We start from the raw sequence: 25,906 nt of genomic DNA on the forward strand, positions 1-25,906 counted from the left end.
GGAGGCGGACGGGGCAGTGAGGTGAAACGGGGCCGGAAATGAAGCCTTCCATCCTCGCCCAAGGCAGGGGACCGGAGGGGCGGCCCGCTCCGCTCCGCCGCTTCCTGAAGACTACCGCCGTCTCTCAGGTACTTCCTGTGGAAGCTGCTGTCTACCTGGTGTCGGCTGGACTTTTGGAATGACCCCTACTCCTGGCCCCTGCTGGTCTACATGGTGACCAGCTGCGTGTACCCCTTTGCCTCCAGCTGCGCTCACACCTTCAGCTCCATGTCCCTCAGGGCCCGGCACATCTGCTACTTCTTTGACTATGGCGCCGTCAATCTGTTCGGCTTGGGTAAGAGTCGCGTGAACCCCATCCACCCAGCCCCCCAACCTTCCCATCATCCTGTCCATCGTAAAGCCTGGGCCTAGGAGGGCCAGCACTGGCTCTTTCTACTTCCTGTCCCAGCCTGGGGCCTCCGCTCTCGTCATTTCATTCATTCGTTCATTCAATCGTATTTATTGAGTGCTTACTGTGTGCAGAGCACTGTACTAAGTGCTTGGAAAGGACAATTCAGCAACAGAGACGTTCCCTGCCCACAATGGGTTCACAGTCTAGAAAGGGGGAGACAGACATCAAAACAAGTAAACAGATTTAGTCAGTCAGTCAATCATATTAATTAAGGAATGTCACTGTTCACTGTTCTATTATACTTTCCCAAGTGGTTAGTAAATATGCACTCAATAAATATGATTGGATGAATGAATGAATCTATTGAGTGCTCACTGTGTGCAGAGCACTGAACTAAGCACTTGGGAGAGTACAATAGAACAGACACATTCCCTGCCCAAGTGAGCTTAAAGTCTAGACTGGAAGGACAGGCATCAATCAAAATAAATAAATTACAGCTATTTCCTGCCCCCCCCCCCCCTTGCCTCCGGACTGCAAGGCGTGGCACGTGTATGCTGGGCACACGGCATCAGCATGGCATCACGCTATGCCGTCATACAGAGTCCACCTCAGTCTGCTTGAAACGCGAATGCCTGTCCCTGCCCTGACCCCCGCCCCACCCAGCACTCTCACCAGAGTCGGGGCATTCTCCCCACGGACCCCATAAATGCAGGCGCCTCTTCCGAGCCACGGCACTCGGGGGCAGGAGGCGAGGTGGAGGGAGGCAGGATGCCGAAAGTCAAAATACCGGACAGAAAGGTGGCCTGGACGGGAAGACGGACAAGCCGGAAACTGGGCCCCACTGGCCGCCCACCTTGTGGTGAGGATCCTTTCTCAGAGTTGTCATTACTGGGCCTCAGCAGGCAGTGCAGGGGTGGCCCAGCCCCACCCTTTCAAGGACTACTAACTCTCTGCAGAGAACTGGCATGGTCTAGTGGATGGAGCCCAGGCCTGGGACTCCGAAAGATCTGTTTCTAATCCCAGCCGTGCCACTTGTCTGCTGTGTGACCCTGGGCAAGTCACTTCTCTGGGCTTCAGTTCCCTCCTCTGCAAAATGGAGATGCATTTTGTGCCCCATGTGGGACAGGGACTGCATCCAACCTGATTGCTTTTATCTTCCCCAGTGCTTAGTAGAGTGCCTGGCACATTAACAATTACCACAGTTATTATTATTAATAATTGAAGCAGTGTGGCTTAGTGGAAAGAGCATGGGCTTGGGAGTCAGAGGACTCCACCACTTGTCTGCTGTGTGACCTTGGGACCTTTTCTGTACCTCAAACCTCATCTATAAATTTGAGATTAAGACTGTGAGCCCCACATGGGGCAACCTGATTATCTTGTATCTACCCCACTGCTTGGCACATTCATTCATTCATTCAATCGTATTTATTGAGCGCTTACAGTGTGCAGAGCACTGTACTAAGCACTTGGGAAGTACAAGTTGGTGACATATAGCCCAACAATGGGCTCACAGTCTAGAAGGGGGAGACAGGCAACAAAACAAAACATGTGGACATAGCATTTAACAAATACCATTATTATTATGATCAACAGAAATCAATTATTATTAATAATTATTATGGTATGGTGTTTATTAATAATGATAACTGGCCCTGAGTTCTGGGCCTGGGAGAACCCTGAGAACCATCACAGAGAACCTACCGGTCAAGGAACAAATTGGAACCTCTGCTCTGGGCGAGCTGCCCGGTGGGCTGACTCCCGCCGGATTTGTCACCCTCTTCTGGATGAGGAATTGGATTTCTGCCAAAATTGATCAGAAATTTCTCACAGAGCCCAGGCCCAGGAGTCAGAGGACATGGGTTCTGATCCTAGCTCTGCCACATATCTGCTGTGTGACCTTGGGTGAGTCACTTCACTTCTCTAGGTCTCAGTTACTGCATCTGGAAAATGGTAGAGTAAGACAGTGGGCCCCATATGGGACAGGATCTTGTGTCCAACCTGATTAGCTTGTATCTACCAAAGTGCCCAATGGCCATGACCTCCGAATGCTAGGGAGATTTTCCCGGTGTCCTGCCCACCGGCCTCTGGTTCCCAGGCAAGTGGGAGCCCTGTGGCTGAGCTCCTCCCTCACCCATTTGACACCCTCCCACCTCTGCCCCCAGGTTCCGCCGTCGCCTACAGTGCCTACGCCTTCCCGGACTCCTGGGTCCGGTCCGCCTTCCACCGCTGCTACGTCCCTCTGGCCCTGTTCAACTCCGTGGTCAGCGTTGGCCTCGCCTGCTACTCCAGGTAACGCCCAGACCCAGGCATCTGGGGAGCCTTCAACCCCTCCTCAGGGCTACATTTCCATGTGGACAGAGGCCATGTCCAGTTGTGAAGGAGTGTGGCCTGATGGAAAGCGCACGGGTCTGGGGGGCACCCATCTGTTGTACAGCCTTGGACAAGTCACTTCGCTTCTCCCTGCCCCAAATCCCCCATCTGTGAAATAGGGATTAAATCCTCCTGTTTAGACTGTGAGCCTGCATGTGGGACATGGACTGTTTCTGACCTGATTATCTTACATTTGTTCATTCATTCAGTCATATTTATTAAGTGCTTGCTGTGTGCAGAGCACTGTACTAAGTGCTTGGGAAAGTACAATTCAGCAATAAAGAGTGAAAATCCCTGCCCACAACAAGCACACAGTCTAGGCCCCCCTGCACTTAGTACGTTGCTTGGCTTAACAATGACCACATTATGATTATTATTATCTGATTATGTTCTTTCAATCAATCAGTGGTATTTATTGAGTGCTTACTGTGTGCAGAGCACTGTACTAAACACTTGGAAGAATACAGTACAACAGAGTTAACAGACACGAGTTTACGGTAATTATAATGGATCTCCCCCCGACCCATAGCAAACTTAGTTTAGAGGGGGTGATGGACATTAATGTGAATAAATAAGTAATTTCTCTATAGAGAAGTGAATCAGCTTGCCCAAGGTCACCTAACAGACTCCAGTTTACAGATGAGGAAACCAAGGCACAGAGAAATGAAGTGACTTGCCCAAGGCCACACAACAGGCAAGTAGCGGAGCGGGATCAGAACCCTTGACCTTCTGACTCACAGGCCCGTGCTCTATCCACTATGCCATGCCTTAATTATATTAATAAATAAATAAGGCTTATAAATAAGTCTCCTTCTCTAGACTGTAAACTCACTGTGGGCAGGGACTGTGTCAGTTTATTGTTATATTGTAGTCTTCCAAGCGCTTAGTACAATGCTCTGCCTAAAATGAGCACTCAATGAGAACTAATTGGCCGGGAGCCCCCTAGTGGTGTGATTCGTCTCCACAGCCCTTTCATTAGTAGGGTTTCTCCCCTTTCTCCTCTCCCCTCTCTCCTCTCCCCTTTCCCCTCTTCCCTCTTCCTTTTCCCCTCTCTTTCTTATAGGCCCACCCTGGCAGCTGAAGAGTCCCTCCTCCCTCTCTACCGGGCAGAAACATTCATTCATTGTCATATTTATTAAGCGCTCGCTATGTGCAGAGCATTCTACTACTACTACTACTAATAATAATGGCATTTATTAAGCGCTTACTATGTGCAAAGCACTGTTATCAGCGCTGGGGAGGTTACAAGGTGATCAGGTGTCCCATGGGGGGTTCAAAGTCTTAATCCCCATTTTACAGATGAGGTAACTGAGGCCCAGAGAAGTTATGTGACTTGCCCAAAGTCACACAGCTGACAATTGGTGGAGCTGGGATTTGAACCCATGACCTCTGACTCCAAAGCCAGTGCTCTTTCTACTGAGCCACGCTGCATCTTACTAAGCACTAAGTGCTTACTTACTTCTACTAAGCACTTGACAGTTAATTTAGGCCACCTTCCTTGCCGACCCCAGCAGAATTGACCACTGTCCTAAAAGATGCTCATCAGGGGCATGTCTTTTCCCTGAGCTCCCAGTCTAAATAATCCAGGACCACCTGTATCATAATAATAATTATTATAGTATTTGTTAAGTGCTTACTATGTGCCAAGCACTGTTCTAAGCACTTGGGTAGATACAAGGTAATCAGGTTGTCCCATGTGGGGCTCACAGTCTTAATCCCCATTTTACAAATGAGGTAACTGAGGCACAGAGAGATTAAGTGACTTGCCCAAGGTCACACAGCAGACAAGCGGCGGAGCCGGGATTAGAATCCACGTCCTCTGACTTCCAAGCCCTTGCTCTTGCCACTAGGCCATGCTGCTTCTCTCTTCTGTATGAAAAGCACAAATGATAACCACTACACCACAGAACAAATAATATTATACATATGCAGATATATATATAGTGGGATTTGTTCCTCAAAAATCTCTAGTGGCTACCAATCAATCTGCGCATCAGGCAGAAACTCCTCACCCTGGGCTTCAAGGCTCTCCATCACCTCGCCCCCTCCTACCTCACCTCCCTTCTCTCCTTCTACAGCCCACCCCGCACCCTCCGCTCCTCCGCCACTAATCTCCTCACCGTACCTCGTTCTCGCCTGTCCCTCCATCGACCCCCGGCCCACGTCATCCCCCGGGCCTGGAATGCCCTCCCTCTGCCCATCCGCCAAGCTAGCTCTCTTCCTCCCTTCAAGGCCCTATTGAGAGCTCACCTCCTCCAGGAGGCCTTCCCAGACTGAGCCCCTTCCTTCCTCTCCCTCTCGTCCCCCTCTCCATCCCCCCCTTCTTACCTCCTTCCCTTCCCCACAGCACCTGTATATATGTATATATGTTTGTACATATTTATTACTCTATTTATTTATTTATTTTACTTGTACATATCTATTCTATTTATTTTATTTTGTTAGTATGTCTGATTTTGTTCTCTGTCTCCCCCTTTTAGACTGTGAGCCCACTGTTGGGTAGGGACTGTCTCTATATGTTGCCAATTTGTACTTCCCAAGCACTTAGTACAGTGTTCTGCACATAGTAAGCACTCAATAAATACGATTGATGATGATGATGATTTGTTAAGCATTTACTGTGTGTCAGGCACCGTATTAAGCACTGGAGTAGATACAAGATAATCAGGTTAGACACAGTCCATGTCCCACATGGGGCTCATTGTTTTAATCCTCATTTTACAGATGAGGTAACTGAGGCCCAGAGAAGTGAAGTGGATTACCCAAGGTCACACAGCAGACAAGAAGCAGAGCCGGGATTAGAACCTGATTCCTTCTGAATCCCAGGTCCATGCCCTATCCACTAAGCCAAGCTGCTTCTTATAATAATAATGATGATAATAATAATAATGAGAGTTGAAACAATGAATCATCCCTGGATTATTGTGGGGATGGAGGAGAGGGATGGGCCAGTTTATAGATTACCCAGAATCCTCTCTTTCTTCACCTTCTTGACGCTCAAATCACGGCTCGGTCTCTGCTCATCTTCCTTCAGCAGGAGGGAAGGAACGTGAGACAGAACCTTGCCTGTTTTGCTCTTTCTTTGTCACTGAAAGAAAAGACTCAATGTAGGGCTGGGTGATGGCTTTAGGGAGAGAGGTTAGGCGGGAACAGAATGTGCAGTGGTGGTGCTAATAAAAGTAGTATTTATTAAGTGTGTGCAGAGCATTGTACTGAGTGCTGGTAAAAGCAGACACAGGTGGGAATTAGGCATGATCCCTGCCCCTCGAGGGGGGGGGCAACCATCCAGTAATAAAAAGGGGAAGAAGGACTAGATGACAGAACACATAGGGAGAGAGGAAACAGAAATGCTAAGGCAACATAGAGACCAAAACAAAGATCAGCAGATTTCTGTGGCAAGAGGGGCAGGATTTCAAACTCCTCACCTTTCTGAGTCCACTCCCAACTGTGGCCACAGTGTCCGCTGAAGAAGTAGCCTTCACAGTTCTCCTGAGGTTCTGTGGAGGCGGTGAAAAAAGGAAGTGAGAGAGGGCAAGAGTGTGTGTGTGTGTTGGGTGTGTGTGTGGAGGGAGGGGAGGGTGGTTTCCTCTGGAGAACTGGGGAAAACCACCACTTGTCTGCGGTGTGACCTTGGGCAAATCACCTCACTTTTTCCTTTTTTTAATGGCATTTCATTCATTCATTCACTGAATCGTATTTACTGAGCGCTTACTGTGTGCAGAACACTGTACTAAATGCTTGGAAAGTACAATTCAGCAACAGAAAGGCAGTCCCTGCCCACAATGGGCTTACAGTCTAGAAGGGGGGAGACTGACATCAAAACAAGTAAACAGGCATTAATATAAATAAATAGAATTATAGATATGTACATATATACACAAATGCTGTGGGTGGGGAGGGGAGTAGAACAAAGGGAGCGAGTTGGGGCAATAGGGAGGGGAGGGGAAGCTGAGGAAAAGGGGGGCTTAGTAAGCATTTGTTAAGTGCTTTCTATGTGGATGCACTGTATTAAGTGCTAGGTTAGATACAAGATAATTAGGTTGGACGGAGTCCCTGTCCCACATGGGGCTCATAGTCTTAATCCCCATTTTACAGATGAGGTAACTGAGGCCCAGAGAAGTGAAGTGGCTTATCCAAGGTCACCCAGCAGACAAGTGGCAGAGCTGGTATTAGAACCCTGGTCCTCCTGACTTCCAGGCCCAATCGATAACCGTACCTTGTTCTCGCCTGTCCCACCATCGACCCCCGGTCCACATCATCCCCCGGGCCTGGAATGCCCTCCCTCTGCCCATCCGCCAAGCTAGCTCTCTTCCTCGCTTCAAGGCCTTACTGAGAGCTCACCTCCTCCAGGAGGCCTTCCCAGACTGAGCCCCTTCCTTCCTCTCCCCCTCGTCCCCCTCTCCATCCCCTCCATCTTACCTCCTTCCCTTCCCCACAGCACCTGTATATATGTATATATGTTTGTACATATTTGTTACTCTATTTATTTATTTATTTTACTTGTACATATCTATTCTATTTATTTTATTTTGTTAGTATGTTTGGTTTTGTTCTCTGTCTCCCCCTTTTAGACTGTGAGCCCACTGTTGGGTAGGGACTGTCTCTATATGTTGCCAACTTGTACTTCCCAAGCACTTAGTACAGTGCTCTGCACACAGTAAGCGCTCAGTAAATACAATTGATGATGATGATGATGATGATAACAGTCCCTTTAGACTGAAAGCTCATTGTGGGCAGGGAATGTGTCTGGTTTATTATTATTATACTCTCTCAAGTGCTTAGTACAGTGTTTTGCACACAGTAAGTGCTCAATAAATATGATTGAAGGAATGAATGATGCCATGGATGGATTGGTTGTCAGGAGTGAAGGTGTTGGGATTGAATCCGCCCGCCCCCACTCAGGTCCCCGCCCTGCAGCTTTGACTTTCACCTTTTGGGGGTGGGGGGCTCCTGATGGCAAACACTTCTCTCTGTTCCCTGACCACATGCAGGTTTCTTGAGGTGGAGCGGCCTCGGCTCAGTAAGGCTCTCCGCACTTTGGCCTTCGCCTACCCCTACACGTGGGACAGTCTCCCCGTCTTCTACAGGGTACGCTACTTCTGCCACATCCCAGGGCTTGCCCAAGGACTCCTGGGTTGGGGGGCGAGGGGGGCCAAGGGGAGGGGACCAGGAGTTCGAGGGGAGGAGGGGAGGAAGGGGCTGCCAGATAAGGTTTTGGACCCTTGCCTTGAAAGGACCCGACAAACAGATGTTGCAGGACTGCTCCCGTTGGACTTTCCCCAGCGCTTAGTTCTGGGCACTCCACTCAGTCCTGAGCGCTTAGCACAGTGTGCCGTGCGCAGTCCCAAGCACTTAGTACAGTATGCAGCACTCACTCCCAAGTGCTCAGTAAAGTTCGCCGCACACCGTCCCACGTGCTTGGTACAGTCCCAAGCCCTTAGGACAAACACAGTCCCAAGTGCTTAGGACAATGCGCTGCAAATGGTCCCAAGTGCTTAGTACAGTTTGCTGAATTCAGTCCCAAGCGGTTAGTACAGCACGCCAAATTCAGTCCCAAGTGCTTACTATAGTGTTCCCCATTCAGTCCTCAGCACTTAGTACAGTGCACTGTGTTCAACAGGTGGCTTGATAAATACCATTTCTACTGTCATTGCTACTTTCTTCTCCAGCAATCCCAGTGATGGATGGATGGATGGAGTCCATGCAGGAGGTCTCCATTCCACACTTCTCGCTGAGCTTTATTAGGGGGAGAGCCAAGAGCGGGGTCAGTCAGGGCTCATCCTTTTCCCAGACACCCAAGAGCCGGCTGTCTCTTTTCCCTCCTCAGCTGCTGGTGTCATCCGGAGAGAGCGCCAGGGACGCGGCCAATGACTTCCACCTGAAGCACACGGCAGTGGCTTTCCTCACCTGCTTCCTTTATGCCTCCCATCTGCCTGAGAGACTCGCCCCTGGCCGTTTTGACTACATCGGTGAGCCCCTGGCCGGGTGAGGTTGGGAGAGGAGGTCTGGGATTACGAGTCTGATGTCCGAGAGTTACCGAAGGAGAGGTCCAAAATCTGTCCATCCCCAAGACTCCCAGGCCGAGCGGTTGAGGTTGTTCTTTTTTAATGGCATTTGTTAAATGCTGACTATGTGTCTAAGCGTTAGGGTATATACAACTTAATTAGGCTGCTCACAATCCCTGTCCCACGTGTCTAAATACTAATGTTAATAATGCTGATGATGGTATTTGTAAGCGTTTACTATGTGCCAGGCACTGTACTAAGCACAGGGGTGGACACAAGCAAATCGAATTAGGCACAGTCCCTGTCTCATGTGGGGCCCACAGTCTCAATCCCCATTTTCTAGATGCAGTAACTGAGGCCCGGAGAAGTGAAGCCACTTGCCCAAGGTCTCCCAGCAGACGAGATATGGAGCTGGGATTAGAACTCAGGTCCTCTGACTCCCAGGCCTGGGCTCTTTTCACTAAGCCATGCCACTTTTTAGCAGGGTATTTGTTAAGCACTTACTATGTGCCAGGCACCATACTCTACTACGTGCTGGACAGTTACATGCCAATCAGGTGGGACACAGTCCGTGTCCCACCTGGGACTCACAGTCTTAATCCTCATTTTACAGATGAGGTAACTGAGGCATAAAGAAGTGAAGTGGTTGGCCCAAGGTCACCCTGCACACAAATGGAGGAGCCAAGGATTAGAACCTAGGTCCTCTGACTCCCAGGCCGGGGCTCCTTCTACCAGGGAACACTGCTTCTCCTTGTAAACTGAAGCCCCATGGCCTAGCAGACAGAAGGACAGGCCTGAGAGTCAGGGAACCTGGATTTGAATCCCAGCTCTGCCACTTACCTGCTGTGTGGCCTTGGACAGGCTACTTAAACCTCTCTGGGCCTCAATTTTCTCATCTGTAAAATAAGGATTAAATACCTCTTCTCCTTCCCTCTTAGACTATGAACTCTGTGTAGGACAGGGACTGTGTCCAACATGATGGGCTTGTATCTCCCCCAGTGCTTAGTACAGTGCTTCACACATAGTAAGCATTTAACAAATACCACCATTGCTACTATTACTGGGTCATCGGAGTGAGGGGGTGGGAGGTGGCAGGACAAAATCCCCAGGTGATCATTCTAGCCCCAGTTTTCCTCTTTTCCCATTGGTCCCTTGCAAGTGCTATCTGCCATCTACAATATTGAACTGATTGACTGGACTGATTTGAGTTTCACTTCCTCTTGTAGCTTCCTAGAGGAAGGGGCGAGACCAACTGAGCCTGGAAATGGGCGAAAGGAGACTTCAGAGAGGAGGAGGAAGAGGAAGAAGAGCAGAGAGAGGTGCAGGAAGAGGAGAAAGAAGGAGGAAGACAAAAAAGGAAGGAAGAGAGGAGATGGGGAGAGAAGAGGAGGAGGAAGAACAGAGAGAGGTGCAGAAAGGAGAAAGAAGGAGGAAGATGGAAAAGGAGGGAAGTGAAGAGATGAGAGAGGAGGAGGAAGAGCAGAGAGATGCAGGAAGAGGGGAAAGGAGGAAGACGGAAGAGCAGAAAGATGCAGGAACAGGAGAAAGGAGGAAGATGGAAAAAAGGGAAGAGAAGAGATGAGGTGAGAGGGGGAGGAAGAGCAGAGAGAGGTGCAGGAAAAAGAGAAAAGGAGGAGGAGGAAGAAAGAAAAGGAAAGAAGAGATGAGGAGAAAGGAGGAGAGAGAGAGAAATGCAAGCCATCAGGACAATACTTATACAACTGAACAATTGAAATTTGGTTGTATATAAACTCCAGAGTCAAGCACAAGTTCCCCCAAGTATGTAGCAATATAGTCTTTTTCCTCAAGTGGGTTACCTCCACAAAAATCACTGGGTATGACTAACCTATGGCTCCCAGGAATCAAAAAACAGTCACAGAAGAACAGTCACAGAACTATTTTCCCACTGAGCCACCTAAACTAGTGCTGAGAAGGCCTATTACTGATGAGAACTCAAGGGAGATTTGGGAGGCTTTCCTGTTTGGCAGAGCGGTGGTAATTCTTGAACTCCTTGAGAAGCAGCATGGCCTAGCGGATAGAGCACGGGTCTGGGAGTCAGAAGGACCTGGGTTCATTCATTCATTCATTCAATCATATTTATTGAGCACTTACTGTGTGCAGAGCACTGTACTAAGCGCTTGGGAAGTACAAGTCGGCAACATACAGAGACAGTCCCTACCCAATAATGGGCTCACAGTCTAGAAGGGGGAGACAGACAACAAAACAAAACAAATAGAGGTGTCAGTACCATCAAAATAGAATTTATAGCTATATACACATCATTAATAAAATAGAGCAGTAAATATGTACAGATAAAATAGAGTAATAAATATGTACAAATATATACAAGTGCTGTGGGGAGGGGAAGGGGATGGGTGGGGGGGCAGTGGGGAGGAGGAAGAGGACAGGAAAAGAGGGGGGCTCAGTCTGGGACACAGAAGGGACTGGGAGAAGAGGAAATGATCACCACATGACAGGCCTGTGTCCCACATGTGATCGCCTGGGCCGCGTATGTGATTACCACGTCGTGCACGTGATCGCCCTGGGCCGCACGTGTGATCGCCACATGATCGGCCAGGGGTGTGCACATGATCACCATGTGACCGCTCCATGCCACACATATGATAGTTCCATGCCACACACATGATCACCCTGTGATACACACATGATCTCCACATGATCCCCCTGTGCCACACAAGTGATCATCATGTGACAGGCCCAAGTCGCGCACATGATCGCCACGTTGCATGCATGTGATTGCCATGTGATCCTCACGTGATCACCCCATGACCATCACATGCTGCTCACATTACTGTCACGTGATCGCCCCATGCCACACACGTGATAGTTCTAGGCCATGCATGTGCTCATCACTTGATCGCCCCGTGCCGTGCACGTGGTCGCCGCATGATCATCCCGGGCCACGCACGTGATCGCTATGTGACAGGCCCGTGCCATGCACGTGATCGACACGTGGCACACACATGATCGCCATGTGATCCTAATGTGGTGGCCCCGTGCTCGCCATGTGATTGGCCTGCGATGCACACGTGACCATGACGTGATCTCCCTGGACCATGCACGTGATCGCCCTGGGCTGTGCGCGCATGACTGTTCCCTGCCGCACACGTGACCGTGATGTGACCACCCCCTGCTGCGCACATGATGGCCCCATGACCACCCCTGTGTGACCTCGGGCCGCTCACTTCGCCTCTCTGGGCCTCAGCTCCCTCATCCATCGAATTTGGATTAAGACTGAGAACCCCATGCAGGACCGGGACCTGTCTGACCTGATTACCGTGTATCCACCCCAGCACTTACAACAAGGCCTGGCACATAAGAAACACTTAACAAACACCATTAAAAAACATACAACTAACAGTAGTGGTGTCTATTAAGCACTTACTATGTGTCAAGCACTATTCTAAGCACTGGGATAGAGACCGGGTAATAAGGTCGGACACAGTCTCCCGGGAGGCTCCCGGTCTAAGAAGGAGGGAAAACAGATATTGACTCCCCATTTTCCAGGTGAGGAAACTGAGGCCCAGAGAAGTGAGGCGACTTGCCCAAGGTCACACTGCAGGCAGGTGGTGGAGCTGGGATGAGAACCCAGCTCCTCCTGACTCGCAGGCGCGGGGTCTAGCCACTGAGCCATGCTCCTTTGGGGGCACCTTTGAGGGTCGGATCTTACAGAAAGGGGCTCCCATTTGTGTGTTTGTGTGTTGCAGGGCATAGCCACCAGTTGTTTCATGTATGTGGTATCGTCGGGACACACATCCAGATGGAGGCCTTATTCCTGGACATGACGCTGAGGAAAGAGTGGCTGTTGGCCAGCTCCATCCCTCCCTCCTTCGCCCACACCGTAGGCGCCCTGGGGCTCTGCTTCCTCCTTGGCGTCATTAACATCGGTTTCTTCTCAAGAAAGGTTCTCTACCGACCTCCTAAATCCCAGGGGAAAGAACTGAAAGCCAAGCAGTGAGCTTCCGGACACACACGACGGCTTGGTCGCTTGGTCGATGAGTCAGTTGATCAGTGGTCTCTATTGAGTGCTTGCTATGTGCAGAGCACTGGATGAAGCACTCAGGAGAGGACGATAAAACAGAGTCAGTAGAGTTGATGATGCCTTAATCTGACGTACTGCCTTGAAAATAAGGAGTTGTTCTCAAATTTTTGGCTTCAAACGAGAAAAAATAATCATCCAAGCAGAACCCACCTACATTTTAAAATCATTTTCTACATACGATCTGGTGGTTTTGAGAAGCGACAGAATGATTCTTTTAGTGACCTAGCCGATTCTGTCGCATCATCCCAATTAGAGTAGTAGAGAAGTAATAATAATAATGGTATTTGTTAAGCGCTTACTATGTGCCGAGCACTGTTCTAAGCGCTGGGGTAGATACAAGGTTATGAGGTTGTCCCCCGTGGGGCTCACAGGCTTCATCCCCATTTTACAGATGAGGTCACTGAGGCCCAGAGAAGTCAAGTGACTTGCCCAAAGTCACACAGCTGACAAGCGGCAGAGGTGGGATTAGAACTCATGACCTCTGACTCCCAAGCCCGAGTTCTTTCCTCTAGCATGGCCTAGTGGAAAGAGCAGGGGTCTGGGAGTCAGAGGATCTGAGTTCTAATCCTGGCTCTGCTGCTTGCCTTGTGGGAAACCTTGGACAAGTCAATTGGCTTCTCTGGGCCTTGGTTCCCTCATCTGTAAAATGGAGATGCAATTCCTGTTTTCCCTCCCCTTAGCCTGTGAGTCCCCTCTGGGACAGGGATTATGTCCGATTTGATTATCTTGTACCTGCCCATTAGATACGAGAAGATCCCCATGAAGCAGTGTGGCCTAGTGGATGGAGCCCGGGCCTGGGAGTCGGGAAGTCCCTCCTCCCCCACTTGTCTGCTGTGAGACCTTGGGCAAGTCGCTTCACTTCTCTGGGCCTCAGTTACCTCATCTGTAAAGTGAGGATTAAGATCATGAGCCCCATGTGGGTCAGGGACTGTGTCCAACCTGATTAGCTTGTATTTATCCCAGCGCTTAGGATAGTGCTTGACACATAGTAAGCGCTTAACAAATACCATCATCACTGTTATTATTACTGTTATTATTATTACCCCATTGCCTAGTATGGTGATTGGCTCGTAGCGAATGCCTAACAAATACCACAATTACTTGTAGTACTAGGAGAAGTAATAGTATTTATTAAGCACTTCACTAAGTAGTGGAAAAGACTACGTAAGTGAGAATTTGACAGTTTCCCTGGCCTCAGGGGGCTCACAGTCTAAGAATAAAGGGGGACAAGGGATTGGCAACAGAGAGCACGGGCCTGGGAGTCAGAAGGGCTTGAGTTCTAATCCCAGCCCACCACTTGTCTGGCTGTGTGACCTTGAACGAGTCACTTCATTTCTCTGTGCCTCAGTTATCTCACTTGTAAGAATGGGGAATAAGACTGCGAGCCTCATGTGGGATAGGGACTGTGTCTAACCTGATAAACTTGTATCTACCTCAGCGTTTAGTATAGTGCCTGGCACATAGTAAGTGCTTAACAAATGCCATAGAAAAACAAACAAAAACCCCCCACAAAGTCAACATAGGAGAGAAGGACAGGGATAGATACAGAAGTAAAGGTGGCAAAAGGAAGGAAGAGGGAGGAAAGGAACCCTCATTTTGGTTTCAGAGCAGCACTGAACAAATGGCAGTACTCTTCATGGAAAATGCCCCCTAATATGCCATTTGTCTCTCTCACGCTAACCATGTTGGAGTGGCGAATCTGCTTTTGGATGGGGATTTTTCAGTGAAGGGGATAGGGGTGGAAAAATTTCTCCATTGCACTGGTTTTTTAATACATGAATTTAAGGGTGGAGACAAGTAGAAGAAAATGGTTGTCAGGACAAATTGCTGATATATATATATATAGAGAGAGAGACTCTATATATGTATATATATGTATATATATGTACACACACACACAGTATGATATTTGTTAAAAGCCCACTATGTGCCAGGCACTGTACTAAGCGCTAGGGTAGATGCAAGCTAATCACATTGAAAAAAGCCCCTGTCCCACATGGCACTCACAGACTTAAACTCCCATTTTACAGATGAGGGAACTGAGGCCCAGAGAAGTGAAGTGACTTGCCCAAGGTCACCCAACAGACAAGTAGCAGATCTGTAATTAAAACCCAGGACCCTCTGACTCCTAGGCCCGTGCTCTATCCTCTAGGCCACACTGATCTATCTATCTATTTTAATTTATTTAGAAAAAAAAATTTTGTCTTTTCTACTGTAAGGTTTAAACATATTCCCATCTTGCCTCTGGGCATCTTTAGTTGCCAAATGGCAGGACTCTGTCTTGGGCAGGAGTCACAACTTTGAGCCATCTTGTCTGTTGGGACAAAGCGGAGAGGTGGAAAATGCAAGTTGAGTAATGCACCTTAAAAGACCCCTAGAAAGAACAACTCTTTGGATTAAGGGATAGAGAAGCCAAAGACCACCATTTCTTCCCGTACTTGTGGAAAGGCCTGGTCTTTATTCAATCAATCAATCAGTGGTATTTATTGAGTGCTTACCATGTACAGAACACCATACAGAGCCCTTGGTAGAGTTGGTATAATGTTCCTTGCCCACAATGAGCTTACAATCGCCCCAACTCCCCAGATAGTCAGAAGCTTGCCATGTGAGTCCAGTGACATCCAGTGACTTATGAAAGTATTTTCTTTAAAAAAAACAAACAAACACCCTGATCTTGGCTTAGAGTTGAGGTAGACAGGATGTTAGTTGTGTAATTAAATTAGCTTTTCCCCAAGGCCAGCTGAACAACAAAAAGTTTTCCATTCAGTCACAAATATTTATTGAGCACTTACTCTGCGCAGAGCCCCGAACTGAGTGCTTGGGAAAGCGGAATGGATTCAGTAGACATGGTTCCTGCCTTTCAAGAGTTTACTTTCCAGCAGGGGAGAAAGACATTAAAGTGAAATACAGGGAGGGGGAAGCAATGGAATTTAAAGACTTGGACGGTGAGCTCGTCATGGGCAAGGAATGTTTCTACCAACTCTGTTGCATTGGACTTTCCCAAGAGCTCAGTGTGGGGCTCTGTGCACAGTAAGTGCTCAATAAATGTGATCGATTGATTTGTATGTTATTGGGCCCGGCAAGTGGGGCACTTGCCCCTGGAGAGCTCTGTAGGGTGGAGGGTCCCTCCCAGAACCAGGCCCACCCCTTACCTTGACAAGTAGCAAGGCCTGGTGGAAAGAACACAGGCCTGGGAGTCAGAGGACCTGGGTTCTAATCACGACTCTGCCACATAGCTGTGTGACCTTGGGCAATTCACTTCATTTCTCTGGGCCTCAGTTACCTCATCTGGAATGTAGGGATTAAGACTGTGAGCTCCAGGAGGGACAGGGACTGTTCCCAACTTGATTTGCTTGTATCCACTCTAGCACTTAGTACAGGGCCTGGCACATAGAAAGCACTTAACAAATACCCTGAGCAAGTCTCTTAACTTCTCTGTGCCTCAGTTTCCTCATCTGTAAAATGGGGATTAAATCCTACTCCCCCCTATTTGGATTGTAAGCCCCCTGTGGGACAGGGACTGTGTCCAGCCTGATTATCTCGTAACTACCCCAGCGCTTAGTACAGTGCTTGGCACACAGTAGCACTTAAGAAAAACCACCATTATGAGGTGGGCCAGACCCAGGGTAGCAGGACAAGGGTGATGCATCTTTTGCTGGGCAGCTCCCCTGGGCACAGGAAGCAGTGTGGCCTAGTGGTCTGAGCAGCAGCATGGCCTTGTGGGTAGAACACGGCATTTGTCTGCTGGGTGTGACCTTGGGGAAGTCACTGTACTTCTCTGTACCCCAGTTCCCTCATCTGTAAAATGGGGATGAAGACTGTGAGCCCTATGTGGGACATGGACTGTATCCAACCTGATTAGCTTGTAACTTCCCAGGTGCTTACTACAATACCTGGAACATAGTAAGCTCTTATCAAATACCACATTTTTTTTAAAAAAGAGCAGGGCCTGGAGGTCAGAGGACCTGGATTCTAATCCCAGCTCCACCGCTTGCTTGTTGTGGGATGTAATTTCACTCCTCAGTGCCTTAATTTCCTCATCTATAAAGTGGGAATTCGAAACCTGTTCTCCTTCCTTCTTAGACTGGGGGTCTATGTGAGACAGGGACTGGGTCCAACCTCATTATCATGTATCTACTCCCCAGCGCTTAGAACAGTACCTGGCACCTAGTAAGTGCTTAACAAGTGTCACGGTTATTATTATCTCCTCTACACATGTCAGAAGGCTACCAGGGGAGAGAACAGAAGGGACAGAAATACTGCTATCCACCACCCCAGGGGGTGAATCGCTACTCTAGGCAGGCATGGTTTATGCAGGCTTCCTTTGGAGAAGCCATCAATCAATCCATGGTATTTAGTGAGCACTGACACTGTGCAGAACATTCTACAGGGCACTTGGGAAAATACATTAGAGGTCATGGACACCATCTGCCCTCAAGGAGCTTATAGTACAGCTGGGGAAGCGGACAGACTTTAAGCTCGTTGTAATCAGGGAACAAATGTATCTGCTAATTCTGTTGTGTCGTATTCTCCCAAGAGCTTAGTACAGTGCTCTTCTCACAGTAAGCGCTCAATAAGTCCGATTGATTGATTGATAAAATGAATGGAGGGAAATGAACCGCGTTGAAAGAGTTGTACATTGCGCTGTGAGGAGAGTGGGTGAGATGAGTATAGAATTGTTTAGGAGGAAACAGATTCTAGGGCACAGGGGAGGTGGTTAGCCCAGAATCGTGGTGGGGAGATGAGAGGTTTGTCAGGGAAGACTCCCTGGGGGAGGTGGGACTTTAGTAGGATCAGCCAGTCAATCATATTTGTGTGCTTACTGTGTGGGGTAGGGCACTGTACTAAGCGTTTGGGAGAGGACAATATAACAATAATAATAATGGCATGTATTAAGGGCTTACTATGTGCAATGCACTGTTCTAAGCGCTGGGGAGGATACAAGGTGATCAGGTTATTATAGCAATAAAGAGCCACCGCCCCTGCCCACATGGAGCCTACAGGCTACAGAGGGAGACAGAAACATTTTTATAAATAAATAAATGACAGATATGGACATGGGTGCTGTGGGTTTGGGAGTGGGGATGAATAAAGGGAGCAAGTCAGGACGGCACAGAAGGGAATGGGAGACGAGGAAAGGAGGGCTTAGTCAGGGAGGGCCTCTTGGAGGAGATGTGCTTTGAAGATGGGGAGAGCGGTGGTCTGCCTGATGTGAAGGTGGAGGGAATTTTAGGCAGGTGGAAGGTTATAGAGGCACAGTGAGTAGGCTTGTAGTCAGGCAGTCAATTGCATTTATTGAGCACTTACTGTGTGCGGAGCACTGTACTAAGCTCTGGGGAGAATACGATATAATAATAGACTCATTCCTTGCCCACAACAAGCTTACAGTCTAGAGGGGGAGACCAGCAAAGTGAGAAAATACTAAAAGAGGGAAGCAAGAATGAGGGTAGGAAAGTGGATGGAAGGTGTGTTGCCCAACACTTGGGGGCTCAGCGTTGTTAGGCAATGTAGAAATTTATAGACCCTCACTGTGCTAATTGCTTAATGAACCTCAGATCACACTGGAATCTGTGCCTTTTTGATCACTGTGACTTTTTTTTTTAATTGTTATTTTAAAACTGGTGCGTTGAGGGTGGGTCTGGTACTGTAATCTTGCAAATAGCCTTTGGTCACTTTTGGTGGGCTGCTCAACTTATTTACAAGGCTTTGTTGTAGGTAGCAGTTTTGCCTTAGGAGGGGGAACAGTCTTAAGGAAGTTCTATCTCTGTTCACAGTTACTCTAATTCAAAACCTGTAGAGAAAAAAAATTCAGTAGTAGAAATAATACCTAGAATATGCCAAAGATGCAACAGCGACTGTTGCAGTATTTTAACAGTTATTTAGCTCAGGAATTAGCCAGAAGACCATCGGTGATTTGTTTGATCGATTGTTGAACTATATGATGTTGGATGGTGTGATTTTTTTTTTTCATCTTGCACATGAACTTGTAAAAAAAAAAGTCAACAGTAAGAAATACCAAGTGTTTCATGACTCTCTGTGATTTGGCAATCTTGGTAAATGGTAACCTCACTGAGGTGTAAAATAAGCTTTTTGAAGATATTAAAATAAAGTTTAAAAGAATAAGGTTGAAAAATAATTTGCAGAACATATTTGGGAAGCATTTCTTTTACAAAGAAGTTCAATAGGAATTAACATCGATCAGTCAGTGGAATTTATTGAACACTTACTGCGCTCAGTACAATGAGCTTGGGTGGAGACAATAGAATGGAGTTGGTTCACCCGTTCCCTGCCCACAACGAGCTCACAGCCTAGAGTTTATTCCTCCAATATATACATATTAGTGATCTTTTGAAAATTAAAGACAAATTACCACGTGTACAATATAATAAAGATTCCATTTTACCCAGGTTTCAAAAAGAGCTAAGAAGAAGAGTAGATCGCTGATAAAGACTTTTATCCTATTTACTGTAATGGAGCTGAAAAGAAACTTCAATTTGATTTCAAGAGGTCATTCACCTTCCATCCAACCCCTCTAGACTGTAAGCTCACTGCGGACAAGGGAACCAACTCTCAAGCGCTTAGTACAGTGTTCTGCACACAGTAAGTGCTCATTAAATACCACTGATTGACTGATCCATCCAACTTCTCTCATTTGAGAGTTCAGTTCAGTGGTTAGTGAGCCACACTGTACTTTTAGTCAGAGCTCAGTACGTATTACTGTAGGTGAAATTAATAATAATAAATTAGGAAGGAACAATGATTCTTTTAGGTTTCTCACCTCCAGCAATTCAACTTCCTGAAGATATGAAGAAATTATAATTGGTAGAAGAATGCTTTGAGATTCTTAGATCCATAGTTAAATGAATTGGGTCAAACAGTTACCCCCTATATGCATAAATTAATCAAACGTCAATCCACTATTTTCCAGCCTAAAGATCCATATTCATTGGAGAGTAAAAACATAACCTCCAGTTTAAATCATGTTTTTGTGTATACTCTTCTGTATATAGAAAAAATAAAACTTTTTATTTATTATAATTAGTTTGATATCCTTCTTTCCTTTATAGACCCACTGACTTTCCTTCGCAGATTCCCTTGCAAACATCCTAGCAGCGTTCAGTAAGGGAAAATGAGCCCATGTTTTCCAGGAAATTCTGAATGGGGATATTTCTTGAGGGTTTCAATGTATCTCATTCTATTTTTAGTCAAACCGGAAAAGGGACCAACAATCATGAATATCGTAACTACTCGGGTTGGACAGAAATCAGACTAAAATTGTCGCCTTGACTCCATGCAGATGTAAATTCGTAAATTGTAATTTTGTAATTTGCAAAATTGCAAACTACAATTTGCAGTTGTAAATTTTGGCCCTTCTGTATGTTTTTCCAGATACTTTCTGGTCAATCAATCAACAGTATCTTTTGAGCACTTACTCTGGAGAGCACCTGTACATCAGAGGGTATAATAGAGCTATTTTATGGCCTTAAAAATAATAATAATGACAATAATAATAGTGGAATTTGTTAAGCACTCACTATGTACCAGGCACCTTACTAAGTGCTGGGGTGAATACAAGAAAATCGACTTGGACACAGTCCCTGTTCCACATGGGGCTCACAGGCTCAATTCCCATTTTACAGTTGAGGGAACTGAGGCATTGAGAGGTGAAGTGACTTGCCCAAAGTTGCACAGCAGACAAGTGGAGGAGCTGGGATTAGAACCCAGGTCCTTCTAACTCCCAGGCCCATGCACTTATCCACTAGGCCACAGTGATATTTGTGATGTGTTATTTGAGAAGTAACATGGCCTAGTGGAAGTGAGCATGGGATTAAGGGGTCAAACTGGGTTCTAATCTCAGCTCTGCCAATCAATTTCTTGCTGTGTGCCCTTGGGCAAGTTACTTAAAATCTCTGGACCTCAGTTTCCTCAACTGTAGGATGGGGATTAAATCTTCCTCCTACTTGACTCTGAGCCCCATGTGAGACAGGGACCGTGTCCAATGTGATTAACTTGTATCTACCCTGGGGCTTAGTATAGTTCTTGACCCATAATAAATGCTTAATAAAAAACATAATAATAATAAATACCAAAATAATTTTTGAAGCACTTAGTACGTGCCAAACACTGTACTAAACCCTGGGATAGATAGAAGATAATGAGGTGGGGCACAGCCTCTGTTCCACATGGGGCTCACAGCCTAAGGAGGAGGGAGAACAGGTTTTAAGCCTGTTAGACACTTTGTGTCTACAGCCTCAGCCCCTCCCTGCTTTAGGAAATAAAATGTAGCTTGACTTGAAACATGTTTCTTTTGTGATCTTTCTACATTCAGAATTAGGATAAAATTTCCCCAACGAGACCTGTGGACTAATCAGAGTGAGTGATTCAGGGGCCGTGCAAGGGATCAGGTAACAACTTTTGTTCCCCTCTGCCCCAGCATCTTTGTCAATCAATCAATCAATGAATGGTATTTATCAACCACTTTCTGGGTGCAGAGCACTGTACTGAATGCTTGGGATTGTACAATATAACAGAGTTGGTAGACACATTCCCTTCCTTCAGTATGCATGAAGTCCTTATCAATCAATGATATTTATCGAGGGCTTACTGTGTGCAGAGCTCACTACTAAAAATGTGGGAGAGTACACTGTAACAAGTTTGGTAAACATGTTCCCTCTCCATGAGTTTACGGTCCTTATTAATCTATCAGTCAGTGGTATTTATTGACCATGTACTGTATGCAGAGCAATGTACTAAGCGCTTGGGGCTATTCAATATAACAGAGTTGGTAGGCATGTTCCCTGTCCACAATGAGTCCTTATCAATCAATCGCTGGTATTTGTGGACTGCTTTCTGTGCAGAGCACTGTACTAAGTGCTTGGGATTTTAATAATTATAATTATGGTACTTGTTAAGCACTTAGTATGTGCCAAGCACTTTTCTAACCGCTGGGGTGCACTTCTGTACACAACCAGAGAAGCGGCATGGTGTAGTGGATAGAGCACGGGCCTGGGAGTCAGAAGGTCATGGCTTCTAATTCCGCCTCTGCTTCTTATCTACTGTGTGACCTTGGGCAAGTCACTCCACTTCTCTGTGCCACTTCTCTGTGCCACAGTTAGCTCATCTGTAAATGGGGATTGAGACTATGAGTCCCACATAGGACAGGGACTGTGTCCAACCCTATTTACTCGGCTCCACCCCAGCGCTTGCCTGGGCCTGGCACATAGTAAGCACTTGACAAATACCATAATAATAATAATTATTATTATCTGTCATTTCTTTATTTCTATTAATGCCTGCCTCCCCTCTAGGGCAAAAGCTCATTGTGGGCAGGGAATGTGTGTTATATTGTTCTGTTGTACTCTCCCAAGTGCTTAGTACAGTGCTCTGCACATTGTAAGCTTTCAAAAATTGTTGGGTAGTGACTGTCTCTATCTGTTGCCGAATTGTACTTTCCAAGCGCCCAGTACAGTGTTCTGCACACAGTAAGCACTCAATAAAGAAGCAGCGTGGCTTAGTGGAAAGAGCCTGGGCTTGGGAGTCAGGGGTCGTGGGTTCTAATCCCTACTCTGCCACTTGTCAGCTGTGTGACCTTGGGCAAGTCACTTCACTTCTCTGAGCTCGTTGTTGGATAGGGACCGTCTCTATATGTTGCCAACTTGTACTTCCCAAGCGCTTAGTACAGTGCTCTGCACACAGTAAGCGTTCAATAAATACGATTGAATGAATGAATGAATGGGCCTCAGTGACCTCATCTGTAAAATGAGAAGCAGCGTGGCTCAGTGGAAAGAGCACGGGCTTTGGAGTCAGAGGTCATGGGTTCAAATCCCGGCTCTGCCAACTGTCAGCTGTGTGACTTTGGGCAAGTCACTTAACTTCTCTGTGCCTCAGTTACCTCATCTGTAAAATGGGGATTAGAACTGTGAGCCCCCCATGGGACAACCTGATCACCTTGTAACCTCCCCAGTGCTTAGAACAGTGCTTTGCACATAGTCAGCGCTTAACAAATACCTTTATTATTATTATTATTATTATTATTATTATTATTATTTAAAATGGGGATGAAGGCTGTGAGCTTATGTCGGACAACCTGATCACCTTGTAACTACCCCAGCACTGAGAACAGTGCCTGGCACACGGTAAGCGCTTAATAAATACCACAATAATAATCTATCTCAGTGCTTAGAACAGTGCTTGGCATACAGTAAGCGCTTAACAAATACCACAATAATCATGAACCCCAGCGCTTAGAACAGTGCCTGCCTGGCACACAGTAAGCGCTTAACAAATACCAGAATAATAATCAGTGTGGCTCAGTGGAAAGAGCACGGGCTTTGGAGTCAGAGGTCATGGGTTCAAATGCCGGCTCCGCCAATTGTCAGCTGTGTGACTTTGGGCGAGTCACTTAACTTCTCTGAGCCTCAGTTAACTCATCTGTAAAATGGGGATAAAGACTGTGAGCCCCACATGGGACAACCCGATCACCTTGTATCCCCCCCAGCACTTAGAAGAGTGCTTTGCACATAGTAAGTGCTTACCAAATGCCTTTATTATTATTATCAACCCCAGCGCTTAGAACAGTGCTTGGCACTTAGTAAGTGCTTGACAAATGGCATCATCACTATGATGATCATCCCCCGGGCCTGGAATGCCCTCCCTCTGCCCATCCGCCAAGCTAGCTCTCTTGCTCCCTTCAAGGCCCTACTGAGAGCTCACCTCCTCCAGGAGGCCTTCCCAGACTGAGCCCCTTCCTTCCCCTCCCCCTCGTCCCCGTCTCCATACACCCATCTTACCTCCTTCCCTTCCCCACAGCACCTGTATATATGTTTGTACATATTTATCACTCTATTTATTTATTTATTTTACTTGTACATATCTGTTCTATTTATTTTATTTTGTTAGTATGTTTCGTTTTGATCTCTGTCTCCCCCTTTCAGACTTTGAGCCCACTGTTGGGTAGGGACTGCCTCTATATGTTGCCAACTTGTACTTCCCAAGTGCTTAGTCCAGTGCTCTGCACACAGTAAGTGCTCAATAAATACGATTGATTGATTGATTGATTTTATTTTGTTATAGGCTTATTTTATTTTATTTTGTTACATGTTATATGTTATATGTTATATGTTTGTTATATGTTATATGTTTTGTTATATGTTATATGATTGATTTTATTATATGCTTGGTTTTGTTCTCTGTCTCCCCCTTTTAGACTGTGAGCCCACTGTTGGGTAGGGACTGTCTCTATATGTTGCCAACTTGTACTTCCCAAGCGCTTAGTCCAGTGCTCTGCACACAGTAAGCGCTCAATAAATACGATTGATTGATTGATTTTAGTTATATGCTTATTTTATTTTATTATATGTTATATGTTTGTTATATGTTATATGTTTTGTTATCTGTTATATGATTGATTTTATTATATGCTTGGTTTTGTTCTCTGTCTCCCCCTTTTAGACTGTGAGCCCACTGTTGGGTAGGGACTGTCGCTATACGTTGCCAACTTGTACTTCCCAAGCGCTTAGTCCAGTGCTCTGCACGCAGTAAGCGCTCAATAAATACGATTGATTGATTGATTGTTAAAAACGATCGAATGAGCGAAGAAGAGTGAAGGCCTGGGGCGCCGCGCTCCGGTTGCCCCGGAGACGGATGACGCACTTTCGGTAGGGCGGGGCGCGCGCGCGCGCGCGCGCGGGGGCTGACGTGAACGTCCCGCCCCGTCCCTCTCTGACGTTCCCCCCGCGGCGTGCGTCGCCCCTCCTCGGGCGCTGATTGGCTGATTTGAAATCCGCGGGCCGCGGGTGGTCGCCGCCTCAGCCCCGCCGAAGGGACCGGCGACACACGACAGACCCCCCGAAACCAGCCATGAAGTCCGCGTGAGTAGCCCCCGGCGGGGCTCGCACTTATCATAATAATGATATTAACAATAATAATGGTATCTGGTAAGCGCTTATTATGTACCAGGCACTGTTCTAAGCGCTGGGTTGTGAGCCCACTGTTGGGTAGGGACTGTCTCTATATGTTGCCAATTTGTACTTCCCAAGCGCTTAGTACAGTGCTTTGCACATAGTAAGCGCTCAATAAATACGATTGATGATGATGATGACGATTATTCTGGTATTTGTTAAGCGCTTACTGTGTGCCAAGCACTTTTCTAAGTTCTGGGGTTGATGATTATTCTGGTATTTGTTAAGCGCTTACGGTGTGCCGGGCACTGTTCTAAGCGCTGGGGTAGGTGATTATTGTGGTATTTGTTAAAAGCTTACTGTGTGCCAAACGCTGGGGTTGATTATTCTGGTATTTGTTAAGCGCTTACCATGTGCCAGGCACTGTTCTAAGCGCTGGGGTTGATGATTATTCTGGTATTTGTTAAGCGCTTACTGTGTGCCAAGCACTGTTCTAAGCGCTGGGGTTGATGATTATTCTGGTATTTGTTAATCAATCAATCAATCAATCGTATTTATTGAGCGCTTACTGTGTGCAGAGCACTGTACTAAGCGCTTGGGAAGGACAAGTTGGCAACATATAGAGACAGTCCCTACCCAACAGTGGGCTCACGGTCTAAAAGGTTGTTAAGCGCTTACTGTGTGCCGGGCACTGTTCTAAGCGCTGGGGTAGGTGGTTATTGTGGTATTTGTTAAAAGCTTACTCTGTGCCAAGCGCTGGGGTTGATTATTCTGGTATTTGTTAAGCGCTTACCATGTGCCAGGCACTGTTCTAAGCGCTGGGGTAGGTAATAATAATAATAATTGGCATTTGTTAAACGCTTACTAGGTGCAAAGCACTGTTCTAAGCGCTGGGGAGGATACAGGGTGATCAGGTTGTCCCATGTGAGGCTCACAGTCTTAATCCCCATTTTACAGGTGAGGTAACTGAGGCCCAGAGAATAATAATAATAATAATAATAATGGCATTTATTAAGCGGTTACCATGTGCAAAGCACTGTTCTAAGCGCTGGGGAGGATACAAGTGGATCAGGTTGTCCCACGGGGGACTCACAGTCTTAATCCCCATTTTCCAGATGAGGTAACTGAGGCCCAGCGAAGTTAAGTGACTTGCCCAAGATCACACAGCAGACATGTG

The 25,906-nt window shown here is 46.9% G+C and overlaps 2 protein-coding genes across 5 annotated transcripts in view; both read left to right on the top strand.

The window, feature by feature from the left end:
• Positions 1 to 13,114, top strand: part of PAQR5 (progestin and adipoQ receptor family member 5) — a 34,916-nt gene extending 21,802 nt beyond the window's left edge. For both annotated transcript variants that reach the window (XM_038767054.1, XM_038767055.1), the window contains exons 4-8: positions 129 to 334; positions 2,554 to 2,680; positions 7,753 to 7,849; positions 8,589 to 8,730; positions 12,495 to 13,114. In XM_038767054.1, the coding sequence (XP_038622982.1) occupies positions 129 to 334; positions 2,554 to 2,680; positions 7,753 to 7,849; positions 8,589 to 8,730; positions 12,495 to 12,745 (823 nt within the window). In that variant the 3' untranslated portion in view covers positions 12,746 to 13,114. The remainder of the gene's footprint in view (positions 1 to 128; positions 335 to 2,553; positions 2,681 to 7,752; positions 7,850 to 8,588; positions 8,731 to 12,494) is intronic.
• An 11,531-nt stretch (positions 13,115 to 24,645) lies between these two features.
• Positions 24,646 to 25,906, top strand: part of KIF23 (kinesin family member 23) — a 35,905-nt gene continuing 34,644 nt past the window's right edge. For all 3 annotated transcript variants that reach the window (XM_038767051.1, XM_038767053.1, XM_038767052.1), the window contains exon 1: positions 24,646 to 24,699. In XM_038767051.1, coding sequence (XP_038622979.1) covers positions 24,689 to 24,699 — 11 coding nt within the window. In that variant the 5' untranslated portion in view covers positions 24,646 to 24,688. The remainder of the gene's footprint in view (positions 24,700 to 25,906) is intronic.

This window comes from Tachyglossus aculeatus, chromosome 26, assembly GCF_015852505.1.
Source record: "Tachyglossus aculeatus isolate mTacAcu1 chromosome 26, mTacAcu1.pri, whole genome shotgun sequence".
Taxonomy (NCBI): Eukaryota; Metazoa; Chordata; class Mammalia; order Monotremata; family Tachyglossidae; genus Tachyglossus; species Tachyglossus aculeatus.